General features: G+C 51.0%; 1 protein-coding gene across 4 annotated transcripts; it reads left to right on the top strand.

Annotated features, from left to right (window-relative positions):
- Positions 1–565: 565 nt before the first annotated feature.
- Positions 566–17,754, top strand: CFAP251 (cilia and flagella associated protein 251). Of its 4 annotated transcripts, none has more exons than XM_038152774.1 (22): positions 566–1,458; positions 1,634–1,718; positions 1,878–1,984; positions 2,107–2,247; positions 2,427–2,536; positions 2,990–3,098; positions 3,519–3,599; positions 3,900–3,977; positions 4,419–4,463; positions 4,803–5,020; positions 5,494–5,667; positions 7,416–7,663; positions 7,757–7,905; positions 8,451–8,624; positions 8,875–9,059; positions 9,538–9,652; positions 9,797–9,960; positions 12,224–12,314; positions 12,516–12,659; positions 14,743–14,971; positions 16,146–16,247; positions 17,103–17,754. In XM_038152774.1, exons 1-22 carry the CDS (start codon positions 1,408–1,410, stop codon positions 17,252–17,254), a joined length of 2,952 nt encoding a protein of 983 aa, XP_038008702.1. In that variant the 5' UTR covers positions 566–1,407; the 3' UTR covers positions 17,255–17,754. The 4 variants fall into 4 exon arrangements, with proteins under 4 accessions (XP_038008702.1, XP_038008704.1, XP_038008703.1 ...); XM_038152775.1 differs by having other exon boundaries at positions 1,426–1,458; positions 1,867–1,984; XM_038152776.1 differs by lacking the exons at positions 16,146–16,247; positions 17,103–17,754 and having other exon boundaries at positions 1,240–1,458; positions 12,494–12,659; positions 14,743–14,876.
- The last annotated feature ends 690 nt before the right edge of the window (positions 17,755–18,444 follow it).

Raw genomic sequence — 18,444 nt, 5'->3', positions numbered from 1 at the left:
GTGAGGCTCTTTCTGGGCAGAAGGAAAAACAAATTAAGTTAAAATAGTTATTATTTGAGCTTAACAGCAAGCCTGAGGTCAACAGCTGGGAGCGTTTGGAGCTGATTACCTGCAGGGGTGAAGGGAGAGCCTGGAGTGAGCCCTGGGAGTGGGTTCCTTGTGGAAGTGCCATCCTGGCAGAGAGCTGGGGACCGTGGGGGACTGGCAGGGCTTGGGGGATGTTTTTTTTTTGTTTTTTTTTTTGCTTTCACTCCGCTTGTCCTGCTCAGGGAAGCCACTGGAGCAGAGCTGCCTGCGGCTCCTTGTGGGGGGCATCGGGTAAACATCCCTCATCCCATTCCTCGGGCAGGGTGAGGCTTTGGTCCCGAATGGCTCCGGCGATGCCAAGAGGGGCTTTGTCACAGCCATGAGCGGGATTTAGACTTGGGCAGGGTGAAGGGCTGAACGTTCCCTCCTCTGGCTCCCTGCTTTGGGCTGGGGGCCAGCGCTGCCTCTTCCTGGCAGCCGGTGGGGACGAGGAAGTTCCCCCCACTCTCCCGGCGTTTCCCGGTGCAGCCGGTGAGGATGAGGAGGGCTCCCCCCCTCTCTCCCGGCGTTTCCCGGTGCAGCCGGTGAGGATGAGGAGGGCTCCCCCCCTCTCTCCCGGCGTTTCCCGGGGCAGCCGGTGGCGCAGCCGGTGCCGCCGGTGCAGCCGTTGCCTGGGAACGGCGGTCGCAGAGGCAGAGAGACGCGGGGATCGCTGTGTCGGTGAGCGGGGGGGGGTCCTCGGGAGGGTCTCCGGAGGGTCCCTAGGGCCAGCAGGAGGCAGCGAAGCCTGGAGAGGTCTTGGGAACGGTTCCGTGCGAGCGCGGTGGGACCCGGCGGCAGCGGCCGCTGCCGAGCTCCCGTCCCGCCTGCCGAGGCCCGGGAAGGTTTTTCCCAGGGGCTCTTTCCCCTCCCGTGAAAGTTTTCTGTGCGCAAGGTTTCGGTGTTGGCTCGAATCCAGACCCGTGGAGCCGGAGATGAAGCGGCTGCCGCCCAGGAGCAGCTCTGTGCTCACAGGGGCTGTGACAATCAGCCGAAAGGGAAATGTCCGTGCCCGGCGCGGTGTGCGGGCAGCCGAGGGAGGGAGCCTGCGCTCAGCTGGAACCATCGCTGGACGGGGCTCGTTTGTGCTCAGGGTAGGAGCTGAGAAGGGGCTCTGGGACCCATTTCCCACCTTCACAGGTGCCCTTTTCTCCTGCTGTGCCCAATTTCAGGTTGCTGTGGAGCCAAATCTGGGAGAGTGTGTGTGGGGAAGTATTTCAGAGCATCTCCACACCGCAGCTCCCTGGGAGGAGGGTGAAGGTGTGGATGGATGGTCCATGTGAAGTTACACTGGAGTAACCCGCTGAGGGAGGAGCAGCACTAAGCGGTGAGCCCAGGGAGATGTCCCAGGACAGACAGACGGCTCGGGAGGCAGATGTGCAGCCTGAGGAGGTGAGTGCAGCGCCATGGAAAGTCCTGTTTGAGACAGGATCTGGGGCAGATCCCAGTGGAAACAGAGCCCTTGGGATCTGAGGCATGCTGGGGTTCATTCCCAATGGCCACAGGGCAGTCCCCATCCAGACCTGCCAGGAGCCAGCACTCACCAAAACCTCTCTTTCTTTTCAAGGATCCCCTTGCTGCTGCCAGGGAGAAGAAAGGAGCAGCAGAGGATAATGAAGAGTCACCATCGTGTCCCCGGTCATCTCCTTTAGGTATGGGGATCTCAGACACCCTGCCCAGCACCTGGGCTGGGAGCCAGGGCAGCCTGGGGGAAGGCACTGCTGGGACATCATGCCCGGAGGGTGCTGGAGTCGCTGAAGCACTCCCAGCACTGTCTGAGTCCAAGGAAACCATCTCCAGCCCTCTCTCAGGCTACAGGGAGAGGCACACACGGCACAAAGGCTCTGCCAGCATGGTGTGGGCGGCCACGCCGGGGATGCTGTTCCGGAAGAACAGGGACAGCAGCCTTTACCCCCTTGTGAGTACCAACGCCACAGTGCCTCTCGGCACTCCTGCCCCGCTCTCTTCCATCACCCCACAGACCTCGTGTGCCTTTTTTGTCCTGTCTGCTGAGAGCCAGGAGCTGTCTCTTCCCTGCAGGACCTGTCCTGGGTGTTTGGCTACAACAGCAGCCTGGCTGTGCACAGCCTGATGGACGGGGAGGACCGGGTGCTCCTGTATGTCTCCTCCCACACAGTGGTCATCCACGACATCCTGCAGAACAGGCAGTTCCACCTGCAGGTCTGGCACTGCTGAGCATCTCCCTCCTCCTCCTCCCCTACTCCTGAACCCCTCCCTCCATCTCTCTCTCTGGTGTGCGGTGCTCAGGGGTCACTGTAACTCATACCCATACGAAAGGTATGAACAGAACAGCCCCAGGTTTGCAGCCTCCAAGGCACTTTGCTGCTTCCCTCCCCCAGGGCCACACGAATGTCATCTCCTGCCTGTGTGTGAGTGAAGACAAACGCTGGGTTGCAACTGCTGACCAAGGGCCAGATGCTATGATCATCGTTTGGGACTCCTACTCTGGGTAAGCTCCCAGAAACCTCCTCTTTTGGAAACTCCCTGTGTCCATTAAATCACTCAGGACCGACTCCAGTCTCAGCTGAGAATAAAATGGGAGAACACAGGGACAGACTAAAAAGCAGCAAAGGAACCAAAACCAAACCAAGTCCTTCATAGTCCTTGTATCACCCACACTCACTGGACACTGAGAGGGGGCTGAACTCCCCCAGACTAAGTACAAAACATCTCCATGCTGTAGGATCTTCAAAGATCCTGGTGAGTTGTTCCCCAGTGCCATTTACTTGCGAGGAAGGGATGGAGGGGACACTGAGCACCGGCCTGTGGCAGCACCAGTGTTTGCAGCCTCCCTCCCTCCTCCCACACAGCCCAGGGTGGGTGGTTGTGCCACAGGCTTTGCCAAGTGACTGCTTGGACCCCCCTGTGCTGCAGGAGCACCCATGGGATCTCTGCTCCGTAGGGTACCCGTGCGCACCATCTTCGAGAGTCATTCAGAGGACGGCGTCTGTGCCATTGCCCTTTCCCAGGATGCCAAGTATTTGGTGACCATTAGTGCTGCTACTGTGCAGGTGAAGAGACTATCTCCTCTTTCATAGCTTTGCAGGATAGAGAGATGGAAGGTTTTTTTCAGTGCAGCACAGGGGAGGTGGGAATTCACATGGGGAGAGCAGGTTTGCAGAGTGATGCTTTGTTTTTGCTGAGCCATTAGAAGACAGACCTGGATTTCATTAAAGTGAATGCTGCAGAGTTGAGAAAATGGATCTTAATTTGGGATAAAAGCTTCTGACTTCATCACTCTAATCTAAGCAATTTCTAGCAGTATTTCCTGAAATTAAGCTTTCTGCTGCCAGGCTGTGCTGGGCTTTAGCCTGCTCCAGTCTTTTAGGCCACACCATCCCCTGCAGTGGGGAATGGGATTCACCTGGCTCCCCAAACCTCCCACAGAGCCATGGGAGTGTTCCTTGGATTTTTCTCCCCTTCTCTTTCAGAAAGTTTGTGTTTGGAGATGGACTTTGCCCACAGGGGAACCCGTGTGCAGCACAGAGCTGAAGCCTGAGTTTGGGTATCAGGTGAGTGACATGCCAAGGGGGGCAGAGGGGCTGGGCTGGGCTGGGCAGCCCCATCCTCACCTGCTCCCCCGGTACCCCCATGGGAGGCAGGATCACACCCCGTCCCTGGGAACCCTGATGCAGCAGAGCATCCCAAGGGCTCATCCCTGTTCCTCTAATGCCTGACATGCATGGGGTGTCCTCTGATTGCAGTTCAGTGCAGCTGGTGAGGTGGTTTTGGATAAAAGCAGTGGTTTTGCATGGAAGAATAAGCAGAAAGTATCGCTGAGCTTGGTGCTAATGCAATTCTTTGAATTTCAGGATTATGTCATATTTAACCCTCAGAATCCCCATGAGTTTGTCAGCAACAGCAAAACCCAGGTGATATTTTATCTGTGGGTAAGTAGGGACATGGGAAGTCGTGCTTCTGGTGCCAGAAAGGAGGTGTCAGGGGGGCTCAGGGGCTGGGTGTCTGTCCATAACTGGGATCACTCTGCAGATCTGTCCCTTCCCTGCTCCCTGCCCTTGCCAGATCCCAAAGTGGTCTGGACAGAGTATCACACTCCCTCCACTCCCACATTGGTCAGGCCCAGCTGTGGCAGGGATACTCTTCACCTCTCCCACTCCTGCTTTCCCATGGGCCTCGTGCCATTCAGCAGATTTTGGAAAGAAGCAGGTGGAAGGAGAGGATGTTTTGTGTTCTCTGGAAGACCTTGGAACCTTTCCTGCTTTGGCCACCACAGTGTGGGGCCAGTGCCCAGATGGTGGGAAGGGCCATGCTGGCACTGCAGAGCTTGGTTCCAAAATCTCTATCTTGGATGTCTTCTCTGCTTTCCCCAGGATGATTCTGGTTTGCAGTATGGGGCACCCTTCCTGAGCAACCAGGTGAGCACAGCAGGGAGGGACCACATCATGTCACCTTCTTGGCTTTCCTGCTGGCAGCAGCACTGTCCCTCTCCATCCCCTTAAGCAAAAACAGTGGCCCTGGCCCCAGCCTGTCCCCCTCAGATGGGGACAAGCCAGGTTTGTCTAAGCTGAGCTCCAGCAGAGCTCTCTCTCCAAAGTGCCCCACTCCATGGGGCTCTCTGCCCACTCCTGGGGCTCTTATCTCTTGTCCTGCCATGGGACAGGGAGGGAATGCCATGAGGGAATGCCAATCTCTCTGTGTGAGGAGGGCAGAGCCAGCTCTGGGATGAAAACACGGCCTGGCTGCTGTCTCCACAGACCTTCAAGTGCCTGGTGGGACAGTTCAGCCAGTCAGTTTTCCATTTTAACAACACCCAAGCTCTGACGGGCACCTCGGCCGGGAAGCTGGTGGTGTGGGACATGGACAATCCCCGCACCCTCCCCGAGGAACTGCCGGCCAAACCCCACGGAGTGACAGCCACCAAGGTGGTGTCAGTGCAGCAGGAGAGCCTTACCGTGCTCCAGGTGTTGGAGAGGTAACGGGGCAGCCCTTTTCAGTAGCTGTAGGTACAGTCCTCAGGTAGCTCAGCTGGAGGAGTGGCAGGGATAATGTTGGAGTTTTAAGTCACTTGGCAGCGTGGTCACTCACGCAGGAAAGTGCTGCTGGTTTATGAGCAATTTCCCAGCAATGGATTTGTCTGGGGGTGGAAATGAAGTTGAAAAGTCGTGGTGATGCGATGCCAGCTCCCCTGGGATAGCTCAGACAGCGGCTCAGCCTCCTGGCTGCTACCGGCAGAGGGAGCAGACAGACAGCCACCAAACGCCGCGACAGCCTTGGGGACACGGCAGGGACACGGCAGAACCGCTGGTTTCTGCACAACCCTGGCTTTCTCCTGCATATCTGTGCAGAGAAATGGGGAAGAGATTGCTTCCACCCAAGGATGCTCCCCAAGAAATATTTGGGAGTTGTCAGTCAGTGTGTTGGTTAATAACTTTCCCTTCCCTGCAGCTGTATAGCCACAGGGGATGTGAAAGGGCAGGTTAAATTCTACGATGGGCAGCTGCGGCTCCTCACCGTCTACAGCCACGACAAAGTGGGTCCCATCCAGTCCATCTCCTTCTCCACAATCCTCCGTGATCCTCCCAGTGCCCTCCCAGGCAGCAGCCAGCCTTTTCTCACCAGGTGAGTATCTCTTTACAAACCCAGGTCTTCTCCTGTGTTTGCCTTGCAGCTGAAAGCTGGGGAGGTGCTCAGTGAGAGCTGCTCCATGAGCTTCTGCCTGGTCTGGAGCAGGACTCAGCCCTGTGCCCAGGCTCCTGGGCAGGAGAGGGAGGGAGTGTGGGTGGGCTCCAGCACATCCCAGACTCTGAGCTCCAGGTGATGCCTTGGTGCAGGCACGGTGATGATCAGCTTCTCTGTCACATCCCTGCCACGCCAGGCAGTGCTAATGTGGAATCTCCAGCTCTCACTGGGCCCCTTAATCCCCCTTAAACCCTTCCCAGGCATGGCTGTACCCAGCTGGATTTTATCATGGCTTGGCAAGCTAACCGGGGCTGTGGCACTGGCACAGGGTTGTACCACACCGACTGGTCACCAGCCCCTCTCTGTCCCTCTGTGTGACGTAGCTGTGCCCGAGAATTTACAGGGAATCTGCAGGCCAGATGAAGCTGTCGTGTGGCTCCATCCAGCCTGCAAGCCACATGTCTGTCACTGCTGTTAAGGCTTTCCTGGCAATGTCTGTTCTTAGTCACTCGTGTTTTCCAAAGAGCCATGTGGGACAGATTCTTCTCCAGCCTGGAGCAGTGTCCTCGGCATGGTTTGGTTTCCCAAAGGGAAAGGGAAGGCCTGAGCTCATCCCGGAGGCTGGTGGGATTAGGAATGGCTGGAGCGCCCAGCTCAGGCACGCAAGGGGTGCAGAGTCCATCAGTGCCTGGGCCAGATGTGCACAAACTGGTGGCTCTGATGGAACAGCTGGCAAAGATGCTGTGCTTCCCCACTTGTCTGTCGTGCAGCTCCCAGACTCAGCCTGGAGAAGGCTCCAAGGAGACCTGATAGCACCTTCCAGTGCCTCAAGGGCTCCAAAACAGCTGGAGAGAGACTTTGGACAAGGGCTAAAATTGACAGAGGGCAGGGTTAGATGGGATATAGGAAGAAATTCCTCACTGTGAGGGCTGCAATGGCCTGGCACACGTTGTCCACAAAAGCAGTGGATGCCCCATGCCTGGAATTGTTCGAGGCCAGGTTGAATGGGGCTTGGAGTAAGCTGGTCTAGTGGAAGGTGTCAAAACCAGATTATCTTTAAGGTCTCTTCCTACTCAAACCACTCTGGGATTTCTGCGTGATCCTCTCTTGTCCCTTTTACTGGGTCCAGACTCTCAATCAGGCAGACTGAAACTGTACATATTTGTGCTGTAATATGAATAATTATCCTGCTGTCTGCTTCACACATCAGTAGTCACACAGTGAAATCTCTCTGCTGTGCTGCTCAGCGTGGCCAAGTGAGCAGACAGGCACTGAAACTGCCCTCTGACCTCGGCCATGGCAGCACGGTCAACGTGGAGCCACCGACAGTGGTGGCATGGAGACACATGAAAATGCCATTCAGAGTATCTCCAATTGCTCACTTGTCCATCTCACACACCAGCGACTTGCAAACGGCAGGAGCTCCCCAGATGTCATTCATCTTCCGGCTTGCCCAGCCAAGTAGAAAATGGAACTGGCTCCAGTGTCTTCCCGTGGCCATTTCCCAGGTCATGAATACAAAGTGTCACTTGCCTTCCAGGTCAAGGAACGTTTGCATACTGTGTATCACAAAATAGAAGTGATTGTCCGACTAACTTGCCAAGAAGAGACTGATGTGTAATATAGCTTGCAGGGACATGAGCCAGTTGGTCTGATTCATCGAATTCTGTTTCTCTCACGCTAAACAGGAACTTTATCCTTTCAACCTCTGATGCAACCATGTTCCATGTTGCAACAGACAGCACAAACTTTGAAAGAATCATGACAGAGGCGAAGAAAGCTGTGAATGCTGTTGCCTGTCATCCTCAGGAGCCACTTGTGGCTGTGGGGAGTCACTGTGGGCTGCTGAAGGTGTGGGAATACAAGCAGACCCAGTACCTCGTTAGCAGGGTATTCACTGAGGCTGGCATCCAATGCTTATCCTACGATCCTGAAGGTATCCCAGCCCTGTGACCTGGCCATGTGCCGAGCATTGGCCTTCCTGGGAGGGAGTGATGGTGTCGTGAGAGGTTTCTGGTCTGCTTTCCAGGTCATTTGCTGGCCGCTGGTTTTACTGATGGAAGCGTTCACATCCTTGATGCAATTTCCCTTCAGTCCATCTGTGAGGAATTCCAGTTCTCGCAAGGTCCCGTGACTCACATCAGCTTCTCTCACGATTCCAAGTACCTCGCAACCGCTGTAAGCTTGTTTTTTCTGCTCGGTGATACTGTAAGCTTGTTTTTTCCGCTCGGTGATTTTTACATGCACGGCTCGCGGGGCAGCTTTGGGAGGGACTGGGAACTGCTGGCCGTCCTGCAGGCACAGAGCAGCAGGGCAGAGGGCCGTCCCTCCCCTGGGACTTGGTGGCTCTGAAATGCAGAGCGAGCAGGGCAGAGGGCTGTTCCTCCCCTGGGGCTTCCTGACTCCAAAACACTTTTCCTGGTTTGAAGAGTCACTCTGTAAAAACGTCACCAGTCACAGCGGCTCCGCAGACCCGCTGCTAGCAGCGCCCAGTCCCTAACTTTGGTGACAAGTCTTAGTTCTGCATCCATCTGAAGAAGGGGCTGGAGCAGGGATTTCCTCCTGGCTGGTGCTCTAGGAAGGGGCTGCTCCCTCAATCCCATGTCTCGGTGTAGAAGTATTGAGGCAGCGTTGAAGTAGTTTGGCTCAGAGTTTGCAGTAACTGATGATGATCTGTACAATGAAAAAGATTTCCCTCTTTGACCTTCGTGCTGTTGCTGCAGGATGAGAATTACTCAGTGACTGTTTACAAGAGAGTCCTGCAGAATGGGAGCGGATGCTGGGAACACCTGGCAGGGCTGGTCTCCCACTACAAACCCATCCGGAGCATCCTCTTTGGGGTCCACTCAGGCAGCACCCAGCCCAGGCTCCTGAGCCTCGGGGAGGACCGGCAGCTGGTGGGTTGATGCAAAAGTTTAAAGGACAGTGAAGATTTGTGGTTAAAGGGGTGGGGCTGGACAAGGCCATCAAAGGACACTCCATGTTTGGTTCCATGGCTCCCAACCTTGGAGCTGAGGGTTGTTTCTCAGCCTGGCCTTGCTGCTGAGGCTCTCCTATTGGGGCTTCTCCAGGAGATGCAGATCCACAAGGTCAGGGGTGCAGGGCAGACCACAGGGGAGTTGCTGTTATTCCTTATCTTCCCTCCAGGTTGAATATGACCTGAACAGCAGCATCAAGGGCCACTTGGTGGTCACACACAGGGACAGGCTGGAGCAGGTTGCGGTGCCCCTGTGCTTGACCTGGTACCCACAGCTCAGCACCGAGTCCTTTTTCCTCACTGCCAACAACTGCTACAAAATGAAGCTCTACAACACGACGACCAAAATGTGCAGGTAGAGGATTGATTCAGGCCTGCCATTGCCTGGGAGCCTCCTCCTGACCCTGTGTTCTAATGCTCACTCATGAGCATGTGATTTTCTATCTGTGATGCAGATCTTGGGATGGCTCTTGAGCCCTCAGGTCACTCCATTCTTATGCCCACTCTGCTGCTCACTGATGTGTCATTTAGCAAGGCTGTGGCTGCAGGTGGATCTTGGTCTGCTCACTATGTTGGACCTGAGACCTAGCAGTTAGACATCAGATAAAGAGATCGGAGTCCACATGAGCAAAACATAATAATCCCTGAGCACTAAATAAATTTCTGAGCCCCAGTGTAGTCCCTTACTGCCAGGGACCCTGTTCTATCCTGTTCTCTCAGTCAGTGGCACAAAGCCTCTGCACACCTCCCATATCTACCCATCCTTCCATACAACAGCTGTTCAAAAATATTTTGGGTGGCCTAGAGTGGATAAATACATTGTTTGCCTTTAGGAAGACCCTTTTGGGACCAACCTATGGCTCCCCCTTGGAGAAGATACAAATCCTCCCTAGGACAAGCTCTGCAGACCCCCAGCAACATTACCTGGTGTACATTACAAAGGACAAGGTACGGAGCCCCTCCTTGCAGAGCTGCTGGGCCCTTGGGCATTTCCTTGAAGATGAAACCACGTGTAGGGTGGCCCTGCCTGAGAGCTGAGCAAGCTCCTGGGGAAGAGGAGGTGGCCCTGCCAGACTCCCTCTTCCCTTACAGGTGGGTTTGCAGATGCTGCCTGTGGATGGCAACCCCCACAAGTCCTCGGCCTTCATTTGCCACCCGGATGGCGCCGCTGGCTTTGCCATCTCCCACGACGGGCGTTACGTCCTCACAGCCGGGGGCAAGGAGCGCACCTTCATGAAATGGAAGGTCAACCTACAGTGAGTTATGGCAGGAGAGGGAATCTTGTTACTGCTTTCCACAGCTGCTTGGTTGACCCATTGGGTCCCAAGCAGCTACGTGGGGTGGCAGCTGAAACAGGAGGGACATATTTTTGGGGGTTTTGCTCACCTCTGTGATGTAGGAGGGATTAAGCCAGCAAACCCCACAGGGGTGGCCATAGTGCCTGAACAATACTCCAGCCAGGGAAATGGTGCCCAAATGGTAAGCAGTTGGGCAGAGGATTTTGTGATACTTGTGAGGGCCTGGCCAGTGTGCTGGGAGATTGTCAGGGTTAGGCAGGGACCAGAGGAGCAGCACTGGCTGCAGGAGGAGCACACATGGCAGCTGCTGATCCAAAAGCGTCTGCTCTCCAAATGGAATAAGAATTTGCTGGGAAATCCCCCCTGTGTTTGAAGAATGGATTTAGGACAAGCCACCTTAATCCTATAAAGCTTTGCTTACATGAATAAATGCCCTGCAATAAATGGGGTGGTTGAAGAGTGGAGGCTGCTTTAACAAAGAAGGATCTCCAGGCTCTGGCCCAGAGTATCAGTGATGAATCCTGCCAGGTTTCTCACACCATCCTCTGCAGGCTTCCCTCTGCCACATCCCTTGGGCAGTGGTGCCAGATGTACATGACGGGAGGGTAACACAGCAAAGGCAAGATAGATATTTTGGTTTCTTGGCACGTCAAGGACCAAAGCTGCTCAATGCAATACATATTTGGGGCACGGCTCTCCCCTCCTGGCTGCAATAGATACATTTGTACATAGAAATGGAGCAAGGCAGCTGTGAATGGCATGAAAACTGCCAGGTCACCATGGAACCACTTCACACTTCAGGGACTGGGAAGGGAGCTTAGTCCATGGCAGTTAGGATTGTGTGGATAAACATGTTAGGATAGACTCGGTCTCCCTCAGTCTGTGCTATTTTGTTTGGTTTTTTGGTTTCTTTCAAATCCTGCACAACACCCTCCTAGCACAGAGCCCTGTGTCTCCTGGTTTCTGGGAAATAACTCCATGGGAGCTGGCTTTCAGCCCTTGTTCTATGATTGCCATTAGGTGGGCACCTGGGAAACACCACTGCTCTTTACCTTCCTAGGACCAAGGCTTTGGTTAAGACACATGCTGGTCCTGCAATGAACATATTTTGCAGGTACCATTTGCTCTGAGGAAAGCCCAAGGAGTGCCAAGCCAGCTCACCTTCATGTGCCAGAACAAAGGAAACTTGGGTGGGAAAGCAATGGGTTTATTTATTTTCTTTTCCACTTTGTGTGGCTTAAACAGTTGGGGGTCAGGATAAGCGACATTTTAAGGAAAGCAATAGAATATAAATGATCCTTCTTTATAATGGTTGGCCAGAGTCCAAGCAACGTTGAATTTCTACGTAATTTGTTTTTGGAGCGAAGTTTTTGATGAGCTAATTATCATTTTATTGCTGCTTCTGGCATCTTGTGAATCTCCACTGTGTTTAATACCCAAATAACTTAATTATGAAAAAAGCATGAGGCTTGCAAAAAAACCCCAGTGGAAGCAGCACTACAGAGGTGTGTGTGAAAGCTGCAGCCCGGCTGCCAGGCGTGGGGTATTATGTGGCAGTGCTATGCCATGATTGCACTTCCAGGCTTGGTTTCTTTTTACATCTGCACAAGCCAAAGGGATTCTTTTGGCTCCAGCTGCCTATGAAATTGAAACAAAGAGGTGGCTACTCAGGCGCTTTCAGTTTAATGCAAACTGCACCTGCGACTCCGTCGCCCGCCACGGCGGAGGAAGTCGGGTAATGGATTGCACTGAGTTATTGGGGAAAAATGTGTTGGATCAAGGAACAGGGAGTCGTGTGGTTTATTGCAAACACCAAGCCCCAGCCTTCTCTGCATGTTGAAAATGCTGATCTAGCTAATTCATCTCCCTCAATGTCTCTATAAGGAAGCAGAAAAGCCAAATGCCAGACACCAAGTTCAAGTCCATGGAAAAGCTCCTGGCTCCCAGCCCTGTACTCATTCCACTAAACAAGAGGACCATTCAGTAATAATTAATTCCCACACTGTGCTATTGTATGTAAAACCTGGGTATGAAATATGCTGTAGAAGTGCAGCTGATGATAAAATAGCACAAGGTTCAAGGCAGTGCTTTTCCTTCCTGAATTCTGAGGCCCAGGGATTTTATTTCTTGAAAGTGTCTGTGAACAACACCTAGAAAGGAAACTATGAAAGCTCTCCTCACATGAACCCTTTCTGTACCTTCTCTCCTTCACTTCTGCCAGTGCCTTGGATGCTGCTGCTTTCCTGGGTGGGGAGGACTTGATCCCATTCTACAACCTCCTGGATGGCGGCAGAGAAGGCAAATTCTTCCGGGTAATTATCTCACCGTGAACGCTGTCTGGTCACATCTGCTTGGACTTTAATTTATACAGGCCTGACATTTCTTTATGTTTTGTCCAGCTAGCCTTTAACAGCAATCTCATTGATATGGCTGTTAGTAAACCCTTAAAGGAGCCTTATCTGCCGTGCCTGTTGGTAACTGAAATTTGCAGTGTTTGTTTGAATCCCTGGCAGGAACTGGAGGACTATTTTTACTACGTACAGCTGTGCAGCCAAGGTATCGAAACACTGGAGACCAGACAGGTGTCAACACATATTCCCTTGGAGGAAATTCCTTCTGTAATGAGAGCAATAGGATTTTATCCATCAGAGGAAGAGGTTGGTCAGCTGTTTTTATTGTTGTTATTAAAAGAAGAAAGAACGAGACTGATTGCACTTCCCAAGTGTTCTATGGGCCAGATTCTGACCATTGCCATGCTGGGTGGCTCTGGGATATATGTACTGCCTGTCAATGTATTTTTATCTGGTCTGCATCAATACAGTAGTGCTCAGAATCTGGCAGAAAATTCCTAAAAAAGTTTCCTTGCTAGGAAGTTGGGCAACTGTAGAAGAAGGCTGAGCAAACCTGGAGCTTGACAGCTGAGAGTTGTTCAACAAGACAACCTCAGGGTCAAAATTTTACAGCAGAGGGAACTGATTTAATAAGGGTGCTGCTTCTTCCCCTTTGTGTGGCTGTTTCTCCAAGGCAGTTTGTACTGTACACAAACCTCATTTGTAATGTGTAACCCGGCATGACTGAATCTGAAGCGAGGAGATTTGAATAACGGCCTCTGAGCACCAGCTCCAGCCCTCACCACAGGAGAGGCTCTCCCAGGGGAGGAGGTGCATCACTCAGCTCCCTCAGCCTTTCTGCAGGGGCTGTGTTCATCTCTTCCATGGCACAGCAACCCACAGGCGGCTGAGGCACTGCTGTGAGGCTGTGCCACCCCATCTGCCCAGGGATGCTCTGCCAGGAGAGCCACCAGATGGGAGGCAGGACCGTTGCCACAGCCACCACCAAACTGGCTCACTTGGGAGCCCCCACAACCAGCAAGTGTTTGTCTGAGCTGGGGTTGCTCTGCCCTGGTGTCAAGTCGAGGTGTTATCTCTTCATACTGTGTGAGATCTTTTCCTTGGGTTATTAAATTTCTGCCTCTTGGGGACACAGAGACCATATTCCCTTGGGAAATGTCTCTGGAATAATAACTGATAATGCCCCACACTTCCCCAAATTAAAATATAAACAGCATTTCAGGCATGGAAGCAGAGGTGCTGAGCTGTTGTGAAACCAGGCAACCTACAATCAGTAATAAATCCAGAGAGAAGGTTTGTCTCTCTCTAGAGTGTTTTAATAAAAGAAAAGCAGGAGGGAGAAAAGGCAGCTTGGGCTGACTAGCAAAGCTGTTGGGAATTGGTGTTTTTCTTTTGTAGTTCAGTGGGGTTGATATAAAACCTAATCCCAGATCAGCCAGAGCCGAGTGAAAACGACTGTTCTTGCTTGGCGTGACATTCGCTACAGGAAAAATATAAGGCTGAGATTTCCCTCTTCCCTGGGCTTCATTCAGTGGAAAAACTTGTGACACAAGGACAAAGGCCCAAGGCTGAATGCAAAGTCCTCCCCAGGGAGATCTTGCATCAGCTTCCCTTCCCGGGGAGCAGCAGGCCTGGTACGTGCTGGCACGGGGAATTCTCCCGGCGTCTCTCTGCCGCCCGTGTATCTCTGAAGGGGCTGCACGGACAATGAAGGCACGGAGCAGATGCTGCTTTTTGGACACACATCTGCACAGCTGCCAACTGGGCTGACTCACAGCACCAGACTGCAGGAAAACCACTGGTATCCAGCACAGCCAGTGCCTGCCTGTTTGTCCGAGAGGAGCGTGAGGGATCCAGCAGTGCAGGGTGTCAGCCCCACTGAGCACATTTTGGGTTTGGCTCGTGCAGCGCCTGAACCGCCCTAGACATGGGGAAGAGCAGGGGAAGATAAGATTTCTTGTGAGTCAGGATAAGATTTCTTATCCTGGTTCTGTTAGGACCCCTGTGTGTGTGCTTCCAGAGCAAGGATGGAAGATGGTGTGTTTGCTGGTTTGTGGTTTGCCTGCCCACTGTCCCAGAGTGGAGACACAGCTGTGCCCAAGGTGCCGGTAACAGCTGCAGGGTCACCGAGTGCCTGTCACAGGAGAGGAAATCCAAAATGACTCTGTGTGTGTAACCCCCATCTTGTCATTGTCATGTCAGCAGGTGTGTAACTGTTGGCCATTCCCACCCTCAGCTGCTGAGTGCAGCTTCCTCCTGGGATGTGGTCATGGCACCCATGGCACCAACACATGCACGGTTTGGGGACGATGGCATTCACGGGATCGGAAACTGGCCCAATGCTCTTCAAAACAAAACCTGTAACAATCTGCCTTGTCTTCATCTTTAGATTGAAGAAATGATAAATGAAGTAAAATTCAGCAAGTATGCAGATACTGGAGAAGAAGTGACAAAAATCAATTTAGAGGATTTTATCAAACTTTATATAAATCATCGACCTGCACTTGGCTTGTCAATGAAAACCATACAACGAGCATTTCAGGTTCTTGGTTATGATAACAAGAAGGGAGACAAAGTTATTGACAGAGGAGACTTCCTGTCACTGCTTCAGTGCAGAGGTGAGTTATTTTGTTTCTAATATCAGTTTTATGCTTGCTAGTTCTGCCTGCAATTTCAGAACTTTTTCCCTGCAGCAAGAAATTATTCTGGAATGAGAACCTGGTAACCAGGGCAGGCGTGAGGAGCCACCTGCCTTAAGATTTTAAATTGAATAATCACATGTCTTGTCCCAGCTGTGCTTTTTTACTGCTCTGGAAACCTCTGCTGGCCTGAGGTATCTCAGCTGTTAAATGATAAGTATGGATCTTGGCAAAATGTATCCTTCTCCCAGTGTGCCCTTATCTGAATTGCTGTTCTCTTTTCCAGTCACACAGGCTCGGGAAAAGTAGCATAAAACTGATAAAAGGGAGACAAGAAAGGAGGGATGAAATTGGTCCTGAGCTGTACCTGTGTGAAAGACTGAAAAGATGGGATGATTTAGCTGAGCTGAATCAGGGAGAACACCATAAATGTGGGTGTTAATATGCTTCTGGCCAGTGCCATAGAGTGCTAATAACAAACTTTTATTGTCTCCCTTCTGGTGTAAAAGTATAGCTGAGCATTAAAACAGGTAGAGAGAAATGCTGGCTTACTGAGTACATCACTTGGCAAGACTCCTTGCCACAAAGATCCTTGGAAACCACGGATTCAACCAGTGTGAGAAAGGTTAGCTATTTATACAGATGGTGTGAACATCCATAAATAGGTACATCAGATAGAACAGTTTCATAACAGATCTATAACCTCATGCTCCAGGGCATGAGCCAACCGCTAACTGGGAACAAGTGCTATGTCCATGTTATTTCAAGATACTAAATCAAGACTTTTCTCCACCTTTCTCTTCCTCTGCATGAAAATGGCTACATGGACTGTGGTCTGTGCCAGGAATCCTCCAGTGGGAATAGAAGCTCAAGCCCCTGCTACTGCAGCATTGCTCATAGAGCTGTCTGCATCAGAATTTCTCCCTTCGATTGACATTTTCCCCCAAAATGCTATAGGGAAGAACAATTTTCCTTAGGATCAACATTTTCCTGTGTTGGGATCATGTGTTCCACTTGGCAGTGTATATGTCCGTATCTCAGAGAAGCCAGACCTTCTTTTGAACTATCCTGTTTAGTTTAGTTTGAGTTGCTTTTGAGTTTTTGTGCTCTTGACCCCATAACCCACGGGCTGCTGGTGCTCTGTTTTGTACAGGGGAGCAGATGACAGAGGATGAGCTGGCTGCATGTCTGATCACCCTGCTGGGCAGGAGACCCAGGAAAGAAGGATCTGAACTGGACACCCACCCTCCCACAGGTACAGGATTAGCATTCCACACAGCACAGAAGCAGGATTGTTTCAATTCCCAAACGGAATAATTTAAATTTCAAACCCATTTACCCTGTTAGGCCAAGAGCTGTCAAAACTGCTCAGATGGGATTGCAAAAATAGTTACAGAGCTACAGACTGTCCTTCATCCACACAGCAATTGCATGGGTGTATCTAAAAATAAATGGACAATGAACTATAACTGGGGCCTGACAAGATTACATTGCTGTTTATCTGCTGGCTGGAACTGAAATTAGAAACACACAGGGAAATCCCAGCGCTGGTTTCACCCAGGCCACAGTGCCCATTGTAGCAGAGCTGTTGGTAACAACCACATTTGTCTGCAATTTATGTGCCAGTCCACACCAGCCCGGAACAGCAAATTATAGCATTGATTTGAGCCAAGAGGCTGAATTTAATTACCCACTGCAATTGGAACTGCATTTTTGTACAATTCACGTCCCAGTCCCCACCAGTTTGGAACAGACTCTGTTTAGGGTCACTGGCAATGGGCCCCATGCAGCAAAGGTGCTGCTCCCAAAGGGAATTTTGAAATCCCTGGATCCCTCAGGATCCTAAATCACATCAAATCGACCAAGTGTTAAAGTTGTCCCATGACTCCTCTGAGGCAGGGAGCTGCTGCAAGGTGAGACACAGAGATTTGGCAGGTTTAATCCCTGATATAAACACATAAAGTATCAAGCTAGTAAACCACCACTTTGTCATGATCCCTTTGTATATCTTTAAAAACATTTCATTTGCTTATTGTTGCTTATAAATTTTACTGGAAAACAATTTTGACATTGCTGCTGTGTGTCTTGTGATGTTGTTACTGCTCTCCAGGTGCAGCAGCTTTGACTGAAGAAGAAATTCCAGCAGAAATCACAGCAGAGATATTTGTTGCAGACATTCTTGGCTTGCCTATTGCTGAACCAGAAAAAAAGGAACAGAAGGAAACAGAAGAATCTTTGATCTACAGAGGCTCAGAATCATAGCTACCACTAGATTTTCTGTTTGTTCCTACTTTCCAGGATCCTCTCCTCAAATATCTGCAAAATTTATGGCTTGTGTTTATTGCAAAGTAAAGGTCACATCGTTGCATTTCAGTCAAACTCTCTGCCACAAACCTGTAATTTCACACCTATATAGGGAAACACTGAATGGCTGGAAAGAATGAGGCAGGTGGCCACTCCATCCTTGGCTGGAACCTTCCCAGAAATCATTTCAGGTGGGTTTATGCCAGATGCAGTCTATTTTCATTACGTTAAGACAGTATTCATTTGCAAAACCTGACAGCAAAAGAGCGATGTAAGAGTATTGTATTGATTAAATACATTGATAAATGCTTTGACAGGTTAGAATGGATTTGTAATTATAAATCCAATGGACATGGGTAAAGAAATAAATGCTGTGGTATACATTAAAACCACGCTTCTCTTTTGGCCTTTAAACTGACTTGTTCTTTCTGAAAGTAGTAATTCCAATTAGCAGTGTAATACCAATGGGATGCCATCGCTCTGTGTGTGTATAAACAGCATAATGAGACTGATACAAGTTGCTGTAGAAAGATCAGTGAAGTGCTGTTGAACAGCTTCCTTCTTTACATCATCCTCGGCATCAATTTGAATAATAATGTGGGCCCTTAAGAAGCGTTCCTTTCAGGAGCAATGTTTTTTAAACAGAGATCGCTGTTGTGTACTCAGAGCATCTGTGATTGTACAATTAGCACCAACAGCAAGGTGTGCATTAGGGAGAAGTTAATGAAGGAGTCCAGCAGTACCACACCAAAGCTCGCAGGTCTGTGACAAATTTCCTGCAGAGCATCACCTCCCAGGTAACTCATTTAGCCTTTATGCTCATGTACTTCCATGGATCTGTCGGAGCTGAGGCTCCACTGCTCAAAAGCAGCCCAGTTCCACGGATATTACTGGAATTATTTAAAGCAGCTGAGAAACTTTATAACCACTGGGGGAAAAAAACCCACAAATCTGCTAATTATGGATTTATGCTTCGTGTGAAACAGGGGACTTCATCACTCATCCCCATGTTCAAAGTCTGTCACAGCAACTGGTGCAAGGGTAGGATGGGTGACTGGCACTGCCCTGTACAAAAACAGGTATTGTCTCTATGTAAAGTGCTTGGAAGTTTTTAAAAGCTCTGGATTTTAGGACTGGATTTTGCTTTG

The sequence above is a fragment of the Motacilla alba genome, chromosome 15, assembly GCF_015832195.1.
Source record: "Motacilla alba alba isolate MOTALB_02 chromosome 15, Motacilla_alba_V1.0_pri, whole genome shotgun sequence".
In the NCBI taxonomy this organism is placed as follows: Eukaryota; Metazoa; Chordata; class Aves; order Passeriformes; family Motacillidae; genus Motacilla; species Motacilla alba.
Note: the sequence above shows the minus strand (reverse complement) of the source record. Positions and strands in the feature narration are given on the sequence as shown.

What these genes read in the sequence shown, in the direction of transcription:
- CFAP251 (XM_038152774.1), top strand. Translation starts at nt 1,408, where the DNA reads ATGTCCCAGGACAGACAGACGGCTCGGGAGGCAGATGTGCAGCCTGAG. An exon ending in CTTATCCTACGATCCTGAAG is followed by an intron (nt 7,664 to 7,756) that starts GTATCCCAGCCC and finishes TCTGCTTTCCAG; the next exon opens with GTCATTTGCTGGCCGCTGGT. An exon ending in GTCACTGCTTCAGTGCAGAG is followed by an intron (nt 14,972 to 16,145) that starts GTGAGTTATTTT and finishes TGTTTTGTACAG; the next exon opens with GGGAGCAGATGACAGAGGAT.